This window comes from Muntiacus reevesi, chromosome 19, assembly GCF_963930625.1.
Source record: "Muntiacus reevesi chromosome 19, mMunRee1.1, whole genome shotgun sequence".
Taxonomy (NCBI): Eukaryota; Metazoa; Chordata; class Mammalia; order Artiodactyla; family Cervidae; genus Muntiacus; species Muntiacus reevesi.
Window position 1 is genome coordinate 26,499,160 of NC_089267.1, and position 17,860 is coordinate 26,517,019.

General features: G+C 33.9%; 1 protein-coding gene across 24 annotated transcripts in view; it reads left to right on the forward strand.

The window, feature by feature from the left end:
• TRDN (triadin) overlaps positions 1–17,860 on the forward strand; it is a 392,562-nt gene that overhangs the window by 284,335 nt on the left and 90,367 nt on the right. For all 24 annotated transcript variants that reach the window (XR_010659958.1, XR_010659959.1, XR_010659960.1 and 21 more), the window contains one exon: positions 6,269–6,316. Coding sequence is in view for 19 of the 24 variants with exons in the window: in XM_065911840.1 (XP_065767912.1) it covers positions 6,269–6,316 (48 nt within the window). In the remaining 5 variants the exon portion in view is untranslated. The remainder of the gene's footprint in view (positions 1–6,268; positions 6,317–17,860) is intronic.

A 17,860-nucleotide genomic window follows, 5' to 3' on the forward strand; every position in this document is an offset into this window, starting at 1 on the left:
AAAATCCCATGGTCGGAGGAGCCTGGTAGGCTACAGTCCACGGGGTCGCAAAGAGCCGGACACGACTGAGCAACTTCACTTTCACTTTCAATATGGAGTTAGTCAAGTCCTATTATAGTAAACAGACATACTGAATTAATATTGAATCTTAATTTATTGAATTCACTGAAATATTCAACCAAGAATGATCTCTGAGTTTAAAGTAAGGCCAAGCATTTTGGTTGGGATTAATTAGAACTGATTGCTAGGCTCAGAATGAAATGCAAGGAGGTAAATAACCTGTTTATGAAAATAGAGTGTTGGCATTAGTTACTTTGCCTCTAGTTAATCTTAGATCTCATACCTCAATCATTAATTTAAATATGACTTTACATATTAGATTTCCTTGCAGCTATAGAAAATGAACAGAAACAAGTGTTCCTTCCAAAGCCGCCATAAATATTTTGAAACTCAGGTAGGACTTAACCAGTTTGGCAGGTGACAAATAACATTTAAAGGAGACTCTTCTCATTTGTCAGGTAGTTTCATTTCTCCTTATCAGTGACAATTAATCACACATGAAATATATATTGTTTCATCATACATATAATAACCAACCTCCAAGATTGCCTTTGGGCTTTCTTTGTTTTTAAGATACTGGACTTTATTATTCTACATTGAGGCTTGAACTAGGAACTGTGTTACAATGTTTAGTGGAAGTTACTGATTTTACAATTGTTTTAAATGTTCAAAGTTAGAAAAATAATTAAATATTTTAAATTAATCATAGTATGCCAGTTTATCTGGTATAAATTGTTTAATCTTAAGCTTGCTTTTAAGTCAAATTTTATTTGGAGATGTATTAAATCATCAATATGATAATTATCTTACTGTTTTATATTTGTTTTGAAGTTTTCAAATACTTTTCACTTTCATTCAACATGTACTTGTGGATCATAACCTATGGGAAAACTGAAGGAATATTCTGATATTACTTGAGCAATTAAAATCATGAATATATGAACCTTAATTGGCTCCATGAGTTATTTAGGCCTCATTTTTTTTTTTTTTTGCTTTCAGCTAAATGTTTTCCATATGATCATAGTTTATGTTTGAAAACCAACAGGTTAAATAGATAAATAGAGATAAAGTGCCATAGGAGTTTAAAAATTATTCTTACCTGAGGAAAAGCAAAAGATTTGCTGTAAAAGGTGACTTTAAATTTAAGCCCTAAGTAACAGATAGACTTTTGTTACATAATAATTAGTTGAAAGAGTATCTTGGGCCTATGTAACAGAGGAAGGCAAAGCAGAGGGAAACTGCATGGTGTCTATGAAGTAATAAGAGTCTCAAGAATACAATATGAATTAATACAACTTGTGCTAATAATGCTGTAAGGGGGCCTGATTTTAAAATTCAGCTCTATCTTACGAGCCCTAGGGAGTCAATGAAGAATTGTAAGTATAGGAATGATACTCAGACTTTTCATTTAGAAAATTAATAGACGCTTGCTTCTTGGGAGAAAAGTTATGACCAACCTAGACAGCATATTAAAAAGCAGAGACATTACTTTGCTAACAAAGGTCTGTCTAGTCAAAGCTAATGTTTTTTCAGTAGTCATGTATGGATGTGAGAGTTGGACTATAAAGAAAGCTGAGCACCCAAGAATTGATGCTTTTGAACTGTGGTGTTGGAGAAGACTCTTTAGAGTCCCTTGGACTGCAAGGAGATCCAACCAGTCCATCCTAAAGGAGATCAGTCCTGGGTGTTCATTGGAAGGACTGATGCTGAAGCTGAAACTCCAATACTTTGGCCCCCTGATACGAAGAACTGACTCATTTGAAAAGACCATGATGCTGGGAAAGATTGAAGGTGGGAGGAAAAGGGCATAACAGAGGATGAGATGGTTGGATGGCATCACTGACTCAATGGACATAAGTTTGAGTAAACTCTGGGAGTTGGCGATGGACAGGGAGGCCTGGCGTGCTGCAGTCCATGGGGTTGCAAAAAGTTGCACACAACCGAGTGATTGAACTGACTGACTGAACTGAGGCTCGTTAGGAAGTTTGGCCATGATGTAGGCAATGTCCATTAGGATCTGATATTAGTCATGAAATTGGAGAGAGGGGATATTATATGAGCACTATTATAAAATAGATTCTATGGAACTTGACAAGATTGTCCAACTTTGCAAGGGAAAAGTTCAGAAATTATCTAATAAAAAGTTTTGAAGCTGAGTACTAGAAGAATATTGGAGGAGGAAAGGGCCACCCACCCCAGTACTCTTGCCTGGGAAGTACCATGGAAAGAGGAGCCTGGTGAGCTACAGTCCATGGGGTCACAAAAGAGTCAGACACACTTAACTAGTAAACAACAACAACTAGAAGAATATTATTTAATATAAATATGAAATGATAAAAATGAAAATGAGTAATAAAATGGGTAATAAAAATGAAAAAGAAAGATAAAAATAAACTATTTTGTGAGAGAAGACAAGATTAATTTTAGACATTTGAAGTAAAGTGCTGTGGCACATTCAAGTAACGTCAAGTGAATTAAGTCAGACAAAGGCATGTGTCATCTAATTTTACTCATGAGTAGAATATAAAAAACAAACAGAAAACTAAAATAAATCAATAAAGAAAATAAAACCTAACATGTAGATATAGAGATCAGAGTGGTGGGGAAGGTTCAGGGGGGATGAATGTATAAATATGATAGTAAAGATTGGAAACTAAATTTTTTGTGGTGAGCATTCTGTAATGTATTCAAAAGTAGAAATATAATCTTGTACACATGAAAGTTACATAACATTATTAATCAATGTTACCTCAATAGTATTATATAGTAAGATATAAATACTAAAGCCACTAGCTTTAATTTGAGAAAGCATCTTTTGATATCTTTGTAATAAAAGTGAGAATGAGGTTTGCTATAAGCTGGAACTTTGCAGGTAATTAAACAGTGATAAAGTAAATAAAAAGAAACCTGAAACTATAGAAAACCAACTTCTCCACCTCACAGTTCCTTTCAGGACTGTCTGTCCATAATTAAGGCATTACTGTATAAAAATGATAGCTACTTTGTTTCTTTAGTAGCTGGAATCTCTGAAGGTGTGCAGCACAAATCTACTTTTTCCCCTAAAATAGACCCCTCCAAATGTTGATCAATATGAATGGTGTGATCCAAATGGTGTGATCACTCATCTAGAGCCAGACATCCTGGAATGAGAAGTCACATGGGCCTTAGGAAGTATCACTATAAACAATGCTAATGGAAGTGATGGAATTCCAGCTGAGCTATTATCAAATCCTAAAAGATGATGCTTTGAAAGTGTTGCACTCAATATGCCAGCAAATTTGCAAAACTCAGGAGTGGCCACCAAACTGGAAAAGGTCAGTTTTCATTCCAATCCCAAAGAAAAGCAATGCCAAAGGGTGTTCAAGCTACTACACAATTGCACTCATTTGACACACTAGCAAAGTAATGCTCAAAATTCTACAAGGTAGGCTTCAACAATATGTGAACCGTGAACTTCAGGATGTTCAAACTGGATTTAGAAAAGACAGAGGAACCAAAGGTCAAATTGCCAACATCTGATGATGGATCATAGAAAAAGCAAGAGTTTTCCAGAAAAACATCTACTTCTGCTTTATTTACTACTCTAAAGCATGTGACTGTGTGGATCACAACAAACTGTAGGAAATTCTTCAAGAGATGAGAATACCAGACCACCTTATCTGCCTCCTGAGAAACCTGTATTCTGGTCAATAAGCAACAGTTAGAACCGGACATGGAAAAACGGACTGGTTCCAAATTGGGAAAGGAGTTATGTCCAAGCTATATATTGTCACTCTGCTTGTTTAACTTATGTGCAGAGTACGTCATGCAAAATGCTGGACTGGATGAAGTTCAAGCCCAATCAAGATTGCCAGTACAATGTCAATAACCTCAGATATGCAGAGGACACCACCCTTATGGCAGAAAGCGAAAAGGGACTAAAGAGCCTCTTGATGAAAGGGAAAGAGGAGAGTGAAAAAGCTGGCTTAAAACTCAGCATTCAAAAAACTAAGATCATGGCATCCAGCCCCATCCCTTTATGACAAATAGGTTGGGGAACGATGGAAGCTGTGACAGAGTTTATTTTCCTGGGCTCCAAAATCACTGTAGATAACGACTGCAACCGTGAAATTAAAAGACCCTTACTCCTTGGAAGAAAAGCTATGATAAACTTAGATCACATATTAAAAAGCAGAGACATTACTTTGCTTTTATGGACCAACAAAGGTCCATATGATCAAAGCTATGGTTTTTCCAGTAGTCAAGTATGAATGTAGGAGTTGGACCATTAAGAAGGCTGAGCACTGAAGAATTGATGCTTTTGAACTGTGGTGTTGGAGAAGACACTTGAGAGTCCCTTGGACTGCAAGATCAAACCAGTCAATTCTAAAGAAAATCACTCTTGAATATTCATTGGAAGAACTGATGCTGATGCTGAAGTTGAAGCTCCGATACTTTGACCACCCGATGCAAAGAGCTGGCTCATTAGAAAAGACTCCGATGCTGGGAAAGATTGAAGGCAGGAGGTGAAGGGGGTGACAGATGATGAGATGGTTGGATGGCATCACTGATTCAATGGACATGAGTTTGAGCAAGCTCCAGGAGATGGTGAAGGACAAGGAAGCCTGTATTCTGCATTCCATGGAGTCACAAAGAATTGTATAGGATTTAGCAACTGTACAACAATAAAAAGTCTGATATTACATGCAGAAGACAACATGCAACCAAGTTGGTTTTATTTCTGGAATGCAATTTCAAAAATTAACATAATTAACCATAATAATATAAAGGGAAATTAAACTTTTCATAAATGATGCATTTGATGTATTTCATATTAAAGTAGAAAGCAACTTCCCTATTCTGAGACTATATATACAAAAACTATTAACAAATATTATACTAAATGGAGAAAATGGTAAGATTTCTCACTGAGAATTGGAAAAGACAAGGATGTCTGTTATCAGTACTTGTATTAAATATTATACTGGGTATTCCAACCCTTGCAATAAAATGAGAAAAAGAAGTAATTTTTATAGAAATAAAAAAATTAAAAATAAAACTTTATTCACAGGTGAAATTGTCTATTTGAAAAATTTTTTTGAAAATTTCTAAAGAATCTACAGATCAACTATTACAACTGAGTGAACTTAGGAAGTTTTATATAAAACTCTTCCCTTTTTTTGCTCTAGTTAATATCATTAACTTTTTGAAAAGATCATGGTCATTTACACTGGAGACATTTTAGGTTTTCTATAATAGTTTCTTCAGAATATTTCCTAATGTGTTCTTTATATCTATGTTTGATTAAACTAAATCTTGGCTTAACTTGATTCCGTTTGAATGCTTCGGCAAGGATACTTCAGAGGTGATACTGTTGTATATCACACTGCCTGTCATTAGAAGCACAGAATGTCTGGATGTCCCATTATGAATGACTCATTCTACATTTCACAGTGTGTTAAGTTGGTGACAACCACATTTTTGCTTCAAAATTGCAGCTCTTGAGGGTGAACTCAGTATGATGGCAATATTCAGTTGCCCATTCATCCTTCTTCTAATAGTTGCCAATGTCCTCTGAAGATCCTTGCTTTAATCAGTTATTTCAGTACATTGACTTTGTCTGAACTCTATTTCTTGGATATATAAACAGGTAAACAGATAATTTTACTGCTCCACCAACAACAGTAAAATCTCGGTAGTTCTTCAGAAATAGCACCAAAGTAATACTTTTTTTTTTTTTTTTGGTTACTTGTAATTTGGGATGACTTCATTTAGTATTTAAGCAAATCTCAAGCATGACGACACTGTCCTTTGAGCTAATTAAGCGATATTAAGCATGAATTTAAAAGAGCACCTTGTTGACATTTTCAAGATGCTAAGTGGTTCCAGCAATAACCTGGAATGTAAGTCGATTAATCATAATCCTATCAAGCAGAACTCTTCACAGAGCTTGTTTATCAAAGCAACATGTAAAAGAATAAGGTGGGAAAGAGTATGTAAAAACTAGTAAGAAGAGGGCAAGGGATTATTTTTATTTCTCTAATTCTTTAAGGTAGACTTATAATAGTAGGTTTCTGTTGAATTATAGAGAAATGAGAGGTATTGAAAAAGCTTTAAAATAGCCTGTTTAGAAGAAATCTTTGACATTTAATGAGTTACAAAATGCCTTTTTCTGCAGAAGCAGCATTTCCATTGGAACTTTTATTTAAACCTTATCTCTGCCTTGCAGCTGTACCTGGAAAGAAGGAAGAGAAAACAACCAAGACGGTGGAGCAAGGTAAAAAAAAATGAAGGAGGTTGACATTATCTTCTTTAGAAAGACAACAACATGAGGAGGAAAGCACTGGATTCAGACAGGCGGACGACAATAACCTTTAAATCGATTGCTCTCTATCACTGTCCTTGCATGTTTCTCTGTGCCAGGGAGAATGTGAGGTGGCAATCTGGGTTTTTGTTCTTTTGTATAACTAAACTCTGAGTGTAAGCTCAGAACAGGAAAGCTCCACAAACTGCTTAATTACACCAAGAACAATGCTGAAGATTGTTGGGAATAAGGAAAACTTTCAGGCCAATTGGTAGACATTGTTTCCTGTGTGATTTGTGGTTTTAACACCACCTGATTGATCATACTTTAAAGAACAGAAATGACACAGTTCTGTTTATGCAAGAACAATTTCTACTGCTTGAAAAATAATATGTTAAAACAAAGTGAAAAACCAGCAATACAAGTAAATTACTTGAGTCTGTGTTACGACTTCAGCAATTGATTCTCCCAAGAGGTCTAAAATTTCAGTGTTATAAATCACAATGCTATAAATAATGCATTTTATTTTTACTTATGCAGCTATATAATAAACATATCACTCTAGAATATGCTTGAGGAAAATACTACAGCATAGTGGAGTAAAAGCATTTGAGGTGATGTTGTGCATTCTGTTAGAGCTCACATTGCTAATGATTTTAATTGTTGTCCCCTCAATCCTTTGGCTTTTAATATATTATAATATTATAATATTCACTATTATAATCAGTAGGTGAGGTTAGAACTAGCATAGTTTTGTCAAGAATAAAATGAAAATAATTTCTCCTCTTAGAGACAAATTCCTAATATCAGAAATTTAGATATTTTTACATAAATATATTAAGAAAATCATTCAAACCCTCACATTTCAGATAAGTAAACTAAGTCAAGGATTGACTAATTTAAAATATTAGTCAAGGATTGACTTCCTTGGGCTTATCAAAATAAAAATCACATTGAAAAAGTTTTCAAATTCATTTTGGTTTCTGCAGAGTACCTGGACTTTTAGAGTTCAGTTGAATGTTTCTGTCAGCCTCTTTTTGAGGTGGATATGTTCATCTCTGAAATATAAAGTTGAGGTATAGGAGCATGGATCCCAGTCTCAACTTGTTGACCTTGATAATGTTCTGAGCCTAAATTTCTTCTCTAAAAAATAGGGTTAATTATACTTGACCTGCCTATCTGACAAGATGTGGAGTTCAAAATATATGTGAAAGGATATGAAAAAATGTAAACTCCTAGTTAAGTATTTAGTATCTACTAGACCTTTTTCCTTATGAAATCAGCTTCAGTATAAGTGAGAATCAAATCACTTTGCTTTCATTAAGCTTCATAGTTTTACTCTTCTCTAGTATAATGGTGTTGACTGCTCATCTTACGGCATTTGCAAATTGTTTTTATAACCACAGCAAATTAAGAGAAGACTTACTAGAATATAAAATGCCCACACTAATAATAGTACCTAACATATAACTGATTTAAGCACAGATTGTTTTATTTCTTTTTACCTTCATGTTCATGTCAGTTTATTAATTATATAATGTTGCCTCAGAAAGTTCAGAGACTGGAAATGGCTCTTAGAGATGTGAATTTACTCCTTCGGATGATTTTATAGTTCATTCTTTTACTAAACTCATTTTATTTTATAAACACTTAGGCACTTGGCTTATATAAAAATGAGTCTTTCAATGATTTTAATATTGATTTAGTAAATCATTTCAGTTTTAAATAGTATAAAGCAATGGCTTCATATTTTTAAACTACATAAATCATAAAAAATAGGGTATTTGGATTACTTGAATATTTTTGTGATGATATATCTATAACAAATAATTTATATGAAAAATATATTTTGTGATTTTAATAAATTAAGGAATTTATGTGAGAATAAATCACTTACATTCTATAGATTTCATCATAATATTCTAATATTTATTCCTGAGATGATGTTTGACTATTGTGTAGTTCTCTTATATAGATTTTATATTTAGAAGTATAAATAAACTAGTTCATAATGCATTGAAGTACAATTAAATGGTTTATAAAGAGTTATTTTCATTATTTTAAATTTGAACTTACAAACTCTTTTAGGGACAAACTTTTACTCGTATTTCTTAATAGGTTTCAAATACACTTTCTGATCTATGTAAAATTGAGTTATTGAACCTCTGGACCTATTCTGCATTATGATTGCTAGGGAAGCATTGATTAAGCTAAACTTTATGCTATGGAAAATTAATATAGAAATAGGTGAAAAAATGTTATGTTAATGTAATTTAGTAAACTGGACCTCGTATCATGTAAGAATTAGAAATTTAGCTAATTTAACTTTTGCAAAAGTCTAAAAGTATACCTCTAATTTTAAGCTGTAATTCATTGAGGAATCATGTGGTTTTCAGTTGTTCTCATAAAGATCGCACACTGGCTAGACCAGAATTTTGAGTGTTAAGAAAATCTTTATAAATATCCCCACTTTAGTGATACACCCACATATACACACACCACAAACACCATTAGCAATTTCTCTTTGTTTAGAAAGAAATTACCTAGAAGCATCAGGAGACACAAATATATTCCACAGTACATGTTGCTGTCCTTATAGTGAGAGCCAAGGAATGCCAAAGATAAAACATCACAACACACTCTACTGTGTGAGGATTTGTCTTTATATTTATTGTATATTATATTTAGAAAGAACACATCACATTTCATTGGTGGTTTAGTCACTAAGTCATGTCCGACTCTGTGACCCCATGGATTGCAGTCGGCCTAGCTCCTTTATCCATGGGACTTTCCAGGCAAGAATACTGGTGTGGGTTGCCATTTCTTACTCCAGCAGAACTTTGTGACCCAAGGATTGAACCTATGGCTCCTGCAACTCCTGCATTGCAGGCGGATTCTTTACCACTGAGCCACCAGGGAAACCACTTCAGTGTAATTTCATTTCATTAAGCTTGGTTAATTCACATTTCATTAAGCTTGGTTTATTTATTGATATTTAATTTCTCATATTTAGTGTACTTTTTTCTCCTCGCTATTAACTTTTCAAAATTGACCTGTCCCCCTAAGTCCAATTTCCCTCTCTTTTTTAATCTTGCTTTCTCTCAGAAGAAAATCTTTGGTAATATTTGCTTGTTACTAGCCAGAAGATCAAAGCAGTCACTCTCAGGAAGCATTCAGTGAAGTCTTACTTACCTGGGCAGGGCAGGAGACCAGTCAAGACAATTAACTTTAATGATCTGAGTTGTAGATTAGAGTCCCAGCATCTCCTTATTTCTAATTTTCTTCCTTCAGTGTAATTTCAATCTAACTTTTGGTGAAGAAAATAGTAATAAATCAAATCACTCACATATCATCTTTCTTTTTCTTTCATTCATACCTGTGCATGATGTCACTTAAAGCTTTCTTTAAGAATTTATTTTAAGGGACTCTAACAGTGCTGGCATGTAGGAAGTATTCAATAAGTACTTGTGGGTGGAATAAAAACATAGAGGAATTGTTGAAGAAAGGAATATTAGGTGATGCAGATTGCAATAATCTGTTTCTCTAATACTGTACAATTATGATATTTTAGTAAATCACATGTGATTTCTGATAGCAAAAGTTGTCAAATATTTCGGAAACCAGAGGATAACTGATTAAATCATCCAACTGCCCTTATTTTAAAGTAAAAACACTAGATGAAATTAATAGTTAAATCTTCTGCTGCTGTGTGCTATGCTGTCTTGTCTGACTCTTTGCAGTCCCACGGACTGTAGCCCACCAGGCTCCTCTGTCCATGGAATTTTCCAGGTAGGAATACTAGAGTGGGGTGCCATTCTCCTCTCCAGGAGATCTTCCTGACCCAGGGATTGAGCCCTCTTCTCTTGCATCACCTGCATTGGTAGGGAGATTCTTTACCACTAGCACCACCTGGGAAGCCCAACTAAATATTAATTGATAATTAGTTACACCATTATTAGGATCTTTGTAGAAGGTATTCTTACATAACAAAACCTTGTGGTGAACCATCATATGGATAAAAATTTTGAGTAAATTACATTTTAGCAATTGTACCTTCAAATTGTGAGTTTTTAAAAAACTTAAAATGAAAGATAAAATTTAATAATTGCCCAGTGAGGTCAATGTATAAATGTGAATATAGAAACATTAGGCCTTATCATTATTTTTAGTGGTTTTACAATTATAAAGTTGAATTAGCTGATCTTCCACTCCTTTAAATTATTCAAAAACTTATATTTACTGAAGTTTTCAAATAGTGTGTCCCTTATATCAGAATATAAATGTCTATCAGAAGGCTGGTCTAGAAAGACTTATTTCTAAGATTCTAAGTCTCAAATGTTAAGGGAAAATGTACTTTATAAACTTGGAAAATTTAGTATCCCAAAATTAAGCTGCAAATTTCATTACAGGAATAGTCAGTATAGTTTTCCATCCTCTTAACAATTAAAAATCACTTCAAAATCTACTTAAGTACAAATATGACAAAAATATTCATGAAAAATGATTAAATAGAATTTAAGTGCCTATTAACAACTAAAAATAAATTTGAACACAGTAATTTTATTAAGAGTAAAATTGTGGATCATAAATGTATCAAATACAGTTCATTTCCTGTAATAAAAATTGTATTTTGCTTAAAATGAAGAAATATTTCTAAATTTGTAAGTACAGTAATTTGTGTCCACTTGAGCTTTTGTCTTTCTTTGGCTTTTTGCTATTTTGTAAACAGTGGTATCCCACATCATTGTATTAGTGTTTTAAATTGTCACAGAGGCAAGTGAAACCCAATACTATTTACATGCTTTGTGTATTTGTCACTGTCCTCAGACACTTTTCAGATTTTCTTCTATTCTTTGTAAATGAACTGATCTATTTAGAACCTGTGATATGTGTTTGTTGTAGATTAATCCCATACTTTCAAGTGAATGTTAATAATATCTAACAGTAGTGATTTCTCTGAGAGAAACTTATTTATTTAAATAATAAATGTTTATAATTCATGATGTGTCAACCCTATAAAAAAAATAGAAGCAATTTTATATTTAAGATCAATGGAGTAAAACTGAAAGTGTAGTTGATACATACTGTATTTAATTATTTGCTTAATGTGTGTTATAAAATAACCTATTTTCACATGTGGACTAAGTCATGCTGTTGACCCTCAATAAATGTTAAATATTAATAATAACACTATTGATTCCTGTGAATTCCAAATTTTTGACATTAGTTTGTGCTGCGGTTGTTTAATATTTATTGAGCGCCCACAACAGGCTAGGCGCTGGGAATGGGTGTGAGGAGTATGGAGTGGGCTTCGGAGAAAAGATGGTCTATACACATAGCTCATGAATCATCTGTAAAAGTGAGCGTACTCTGCTTGCTTACATATTTTGTATATTTTCAACAGAACTTTTTGCAATTTTCCACTATCTCATTTGCTCACATAACATATTTCACCATTTCTTACTCTTGTTTTAATACTTTTAGAATGTTCTCACAGTCGCTTGATTTCATGAATGGCAATTTCCTTCTCATCCCTTCTCTCTCACCATTTTTGTTGTTGTTTAATTGCTAAGTCATGTCTGAGTCTTTGCACCCACCCCCCCCGCCCCCGCCCCGACCCATGGACTGTAGCCTGCTAGACTCTTCTGTCCATGGCATTTTCTCAGGCAAGAATACTGAAGTGGGTTACCATTTCCTACTCCAGGGAATCTTCCCAACCCTGGGACTGAACCCACGTCTCCTACATTGGCAGGCAGAGTCTTTATCACTGAGCCACCAGGGAAGTCTTAGGGTATTCTATAGTCAAGTTATTAAGTCACACAGAGAGATGTAGTGTCCACATTCCAGTTTTCATTTTGCAATATTCTGCTTTTTGGCTGTGAAAATGAACCACTCCTCTGCCTGTGACCTAGGTGCCTATCTTTTTCGTTCCTTTGCTTAGAGCCTGGGCATTTCATAGAGAGGCACACTAAAACTGTAAGATTATCCCAAGAACCTGTCGATACACTTTGTACTAGGATCACCGCTATTACCACCAGGTTACCTTTCTAACTCTGGAAAAGAGGAGCTAGCTGTTAGATAAGCCAGATTAAGTCACCTGACCTTACCAGAACAGACAGTGTATCCAGGGATAATGTGTCCCACTCTGTCTATGGTGGCGTCCCTGGTGTCTCAGATGGTAAAGCGTCTGCCTGCAATATGGGAGACCAGGGTTTGACCCCTGGGTCTGGAAGACTCTGTCTATACTTTACACCTTCCATGAGTCATCAAAGTACTTTCTTAACAGAAATTGTATCCATCTTTTAGGCTCCTAAAAACAACAACAAACTTTTTACATCAAGCATATACTCTTGCTACATCTATCTTATAATTATGGAACTTTGTCTTGATTCAATGTCCAACAATCTTTAAGTACACTAATGGAATGTAGTTATATACCATTTCTAAAGCCCAGTCAAATCAAATTGGAATGTGAAGAAAAGTTGTCATATGCTTTCTGAATTTAATGGCAATGCACTTCAGATTTCTTTTGGCAATACTTAATGTAATTTAATAATTTTAAAGCAACTTAAATTGCATATTTATTATCATCATCTACATCTTAATATTAAGTTTATGGTTCTTTAGGAAATCCCTAAATCTGTAAAAGACCATTCTCATCCTCTTTATAATAAAAATTCTCTTACAAATCTTATTTTTACTCATGGAGAATTTTGATCACTAGCCTGAGGATTTGGTCAGTAAAAACTATTTTTAATTATTTAGTATAGATATTTGAAGATTACAGTTTTGTTCTCCAGAGAGAAAAATTGACTTTTGTTTGCTCCTTTGCTATTCTGCACTAGAGTGCATAAAAAACTGAGGAAATGCTTTGTAGTGTTTACCTTACAAGATACCAAGAAAATACCTCCTTACAATCTCAAGAATTATTAAGCTGCTAATTTTATATCTCTTTTCTACTGATATTTGCTTTCACTCCACTTTTATCCTGAAACAACCTATGGGTTTGTTCTCTTTTTTTTTTAGGGATTTTTAATGGAAAGTATATTATAAGCTGCTATGTTACAAACCTAAGTAGCCAGAACAGAGATTGGGGAGAAATTTTTTTAATCCCTTCTTTATTGAATTTTTTCTTTTGTGTATAAATTCATTTTCTACCAAAAACCTATTCAGGAAAAAAAAAAAAAGTAGGCATATACTATACACTGTCTTGAATAAAATTACTTAAAATCAATTGCTATGTCATACCCTGTAACAAATTAATGGAGTTTAAGCTAAAAAGTTAATTTAAGCTAAAATACTCTAAAAATCAAGTTGCAGATATTATCTGAAATCATCTGCTCTGCACAAAAATGCATTGTTACTTTCTTCTAATTGTAAAGTACACGTTATAGATCAACTAATTTCAGGAATAAACATGAAAATTTTTCATCATTCTACATAAAATTTTGTTGCACTTTATTGACTGTATTACTGTCCCAGTTTTTTGTAGAATGATGGTACATTATATGTTAAAGAAAAAGCAGTTTTTAAAACCTGAAAATTCAGTGCAGATACTCCTTTGGAACTATGAAATGGTAAAATATAACTCAAAATTTTTTTTATCATTTTGACTTGCAAATTTGGGGTTGCATTTCATTTGATTTTGTATCAGAAAAAGCTACTAGGTCAGGTAACTAAAAAAACATCTATAGTCTCGTTAAAAGTCTTGGCAATAAAAATCATGGTCATCAATTATTAGCTGAAGTTAGCACTTGTATTGTTGGTCCTTGAAAAGAAATAGCTGTTAAAACCTAATAATGATTAGAAATACTAATAATTGCCTTAATAATAGAATATACAGTTATCTCAAAATAAAACTTAAGGCTTGGTCTATCCCTTATAAAACACCAAAAAAATTTATTCTGTGACATTAGGCTGGTTACTTGCTTGAAAGCGTCCTTTACAAGCTGAGATTATTTTACTAAGCATTCTGTACAGACTTTTCTAGTCTTAATATTGTCTAATTCTCATTTGTAAGAAATGTCTCCCATGCACAAAACATTTCCACTTTGTCCCAAATGCTGAAGAATAAACTTATTTTTCTGATTGTAAGTACAATCTGTGCAAATATACAAACAGGAAAATCAGATTCAGATTCTAACATGAAAATATTTCTGAATATTATATAAATCTGCTAAATAGAATCCTAGTATTTGAAATATTTAGTTCACTTGAATTTCAAAATGTACACTTAAATTTTACTTAAGTTTCAAAAAGTACATCTCTGGAGCAAAGCATGCCATTGAATGTCCAGTGAAATGACATAAAGATTCTCTAAATATTAATTTGGCCTTAAGAATCAGTGATAATGATGCAGAGGATGCAGAAATTCTTCCCATAACGCACTCACACACAAAAGAATCTATAAAAAAAAATGAAACAGAAGAAGATATTGTCTCAAGAGAGAAGAGAATGTGGATAGCACAACTGTCAGTGAATTATGGTTTCACTATTGGTTTGGACTATTTCCAGACAAAGTAACAATGACTTTCAAAGTATTGTCAGTCAGTTCGGTATGTGTCATATTCTCTCATGAGCAAAACTTTATTTGTATTGATACAATAACAGAAAAAAAAATGTTTCGACTTAAGATCTTTAAAGACTCCTCGTCACTCAGTTCAGTTCAGTTCAGTTCAAGTCACTCAGTAGTGTCCAACTCTTTGTGACCCCAAGAACCACAGCATGCCAGGCCCCTGTCCATCACCAACTCTCAGAGTTTACCCAAACTTATGTCCATCGAGTCGGTGATGCCACCCAACCATCTCATCCTCTGTGGCCCCCTTCTCCTCCTGCCCTCTATCTTTCCCAGTATCAGAGACTTTTCAAATGAGTCAGCTCTTCGCATCAGGTGGCCAAAGTATTGGTGTTTCAGCTTCAACATCAGTTCTTCCAATGAACACCCAGGACTGATCTCCTTTAGGATGGACTGGTTGGATCTCCTTGCAGTTCAAGGGAGTCTTAAGAGTCTTCTCCAACACCACAGTTCAAAAGCATCAATTCTTCGGTGCTCAGCTTTCTTTATGGACCAACTCTCACATCCATACATCCTCATCACTGGAAGGATATAAATTCAAATTCTCCACCAACCCTCAGTGTGACTTCTAGCCTTGGCTCATATGCTTCTCACTCATTTTGTATACCCACTGATCACGCTGCCTAAATTTTCACACTACATTGTTTTCTCATGTTGTTCCTTGTATTGAAAATGTCTTTCCAACTCTTCTTTGATAGCAGATTTTATATGCAGTTTCACAGTTGACCATAGATGCCAATACTTTTGTGAAGTCTTTTCTTATTGGATCAGATAGAGTTTGTCAGTCCTGCTGTGAGTTCAGAACTCTGTATGTATGTGTCTCCATCATTCTACTTAATCTGTCTACATGAAGTTCTCCCAGCATGAACTGAACTCCAGGCAACCATCTTGTTTTCCTAGCTCAGAATCCAAAAGAGACATTGAATAAATATTCATTGACTAGATCAAGTTTACCTTTTTAAAATACCAAAATGAATTCTGTTGTTCCAAAGTGAAGAAACTTATACTTGGATTTCTTGATCTGCAGAGTTTCTTGATGTTTGTTACTCAAACCAAAGCCTTTTTGAAAGTCTAAGACCTCAAATTTCTTTTACATGCATACATACAATACAAAGTTTCAAGTACTATTAAAGATTTCTAAAAGATTTCATAGAAGTCAAAAACATTACCAAGTCAAATTAACAGTGCATAAAAAGAATTATACACCATGGCCAAGTGGGATTCATTCTAGGTAGGCAAAACTGGTTTAACATTTGAAGATAGATTGATATCATTCATCACATCAATAAGATAAACAAGAAAAAAACTCAATAGATAACAGAAAATCATTTGACAGAATCCAACCATTTATGGTAAAATCTCTCAGCAAACTAGGAATAAAGAGGAACTTCCTCAGTTTGATAAAGAATATCTACAATTAAACCTGCTCATAACCTCATATTTAATGTGGAGTCACAAAAATCTTACCCGTTAAGATAATGAAACAAGGCAAGGATGTCCCCTCAGCACACATGTTTGACATTGTACTGGAAGTATTAGTTAATGCAGTAAGACAAGAAAAGGAAGAAAAGACATACCCATTGGCAAGAAAGAAATAAAACTGTCTTTGTACCTGATATGGTCATCTATTTAGAAAATTATAAAGAATCAAGAAAAACCTCCTAGAACTAATCAGTGATTATAGCAAGGTTGCAGGACACTAGGTTAATATGTAAAAGTCAACTGCTCTATGTTCCAGCAATGAGAAATTAGAATGAATAAAATAAAAAATTCAAGAATATTTACATTAGCACCAAAAAAGGAAAGACTTAGATATAAATCTTAAGATATAATCTAGTCTATGTTCATGAGCAGGCAGGCTCCAAATTGTTAGCATGTCGCTTCTTCCCAACTTTATCTATAGATTCTATGCAATCATGATAAAATCTCACTGGTATTCAACAAACTGATCCTCAAGTTTATGCAGAAAAAAAAGACCCAGAATAGCCAAGACAACATCAAAGGAGAAGAACAAAATCTTAGGACTACCGGACTTCAAGACTTATTATAAAGCTACAGTAATCAACAGTGTGATATTGGTGAAAGAATCAACAAACAGATTGATGGAACCAAATGGAGAGCCCAGAAATAGGCTCACAAAAAATACAGTCAACTGGTCTTTGGCAAAGAAGCAAAAACAATTCAATGGAGAAAGGATAGTCTTCTCAGCAAGCCATACTAGAATAAGTGAACACTCACAAGCAAAAAGAAAAAGAAAGAATCTAGGTAAGAATTCTACATCCTTATCAAAATATTAGCTCAAAGTGGATCATAGACCTAAATGTAAAGCATAAAACTATGAACTCCTAGAAGATAATGTAAGAGAGAATCTAGGTTATCTTGGGTTTGGAGATTACTTTTTAGATACAACACAAAAGATGCAACCCATAAATGAAAAGTTGATATGTTGGACATTATTAAAATTAAATATACTCTGCAAAGTATGCTGTCAAGAATATTTAAAGAAGAAAACGCAGAATAAGAGGAAATACTGGTTAAATACATATCTGGTGAAGGACTGTTATCCAAAATACACAAAGAACTCTTAAAACTCAACAACAAGAAAATGAGCAACCCATTCTAAAAACTGAGAAAGGGTATGAACAGATACCTCATCAGAGAAGATATCCAGATGGAAAATCTGAATGGAAAAGATGCTCAACGTCACACGTCATTAGAAAATTGCAAATTAAAACAATGAGATACCACTATATACCTATTAGAATGGCTAAAATCCACAACATTGAAACATCAAATATTGGAGAGATGTGGAGCAGCAGGAGCTCTCATGCTTTGCTGGAGGAAATGCAAAATGGTACAAACACGTTGGAAGACAGTTTGGTGTTTTTTTTAATGACTAAATATACACTTGTCACATGATCCAGCAGTCATGCTCTTAGTAT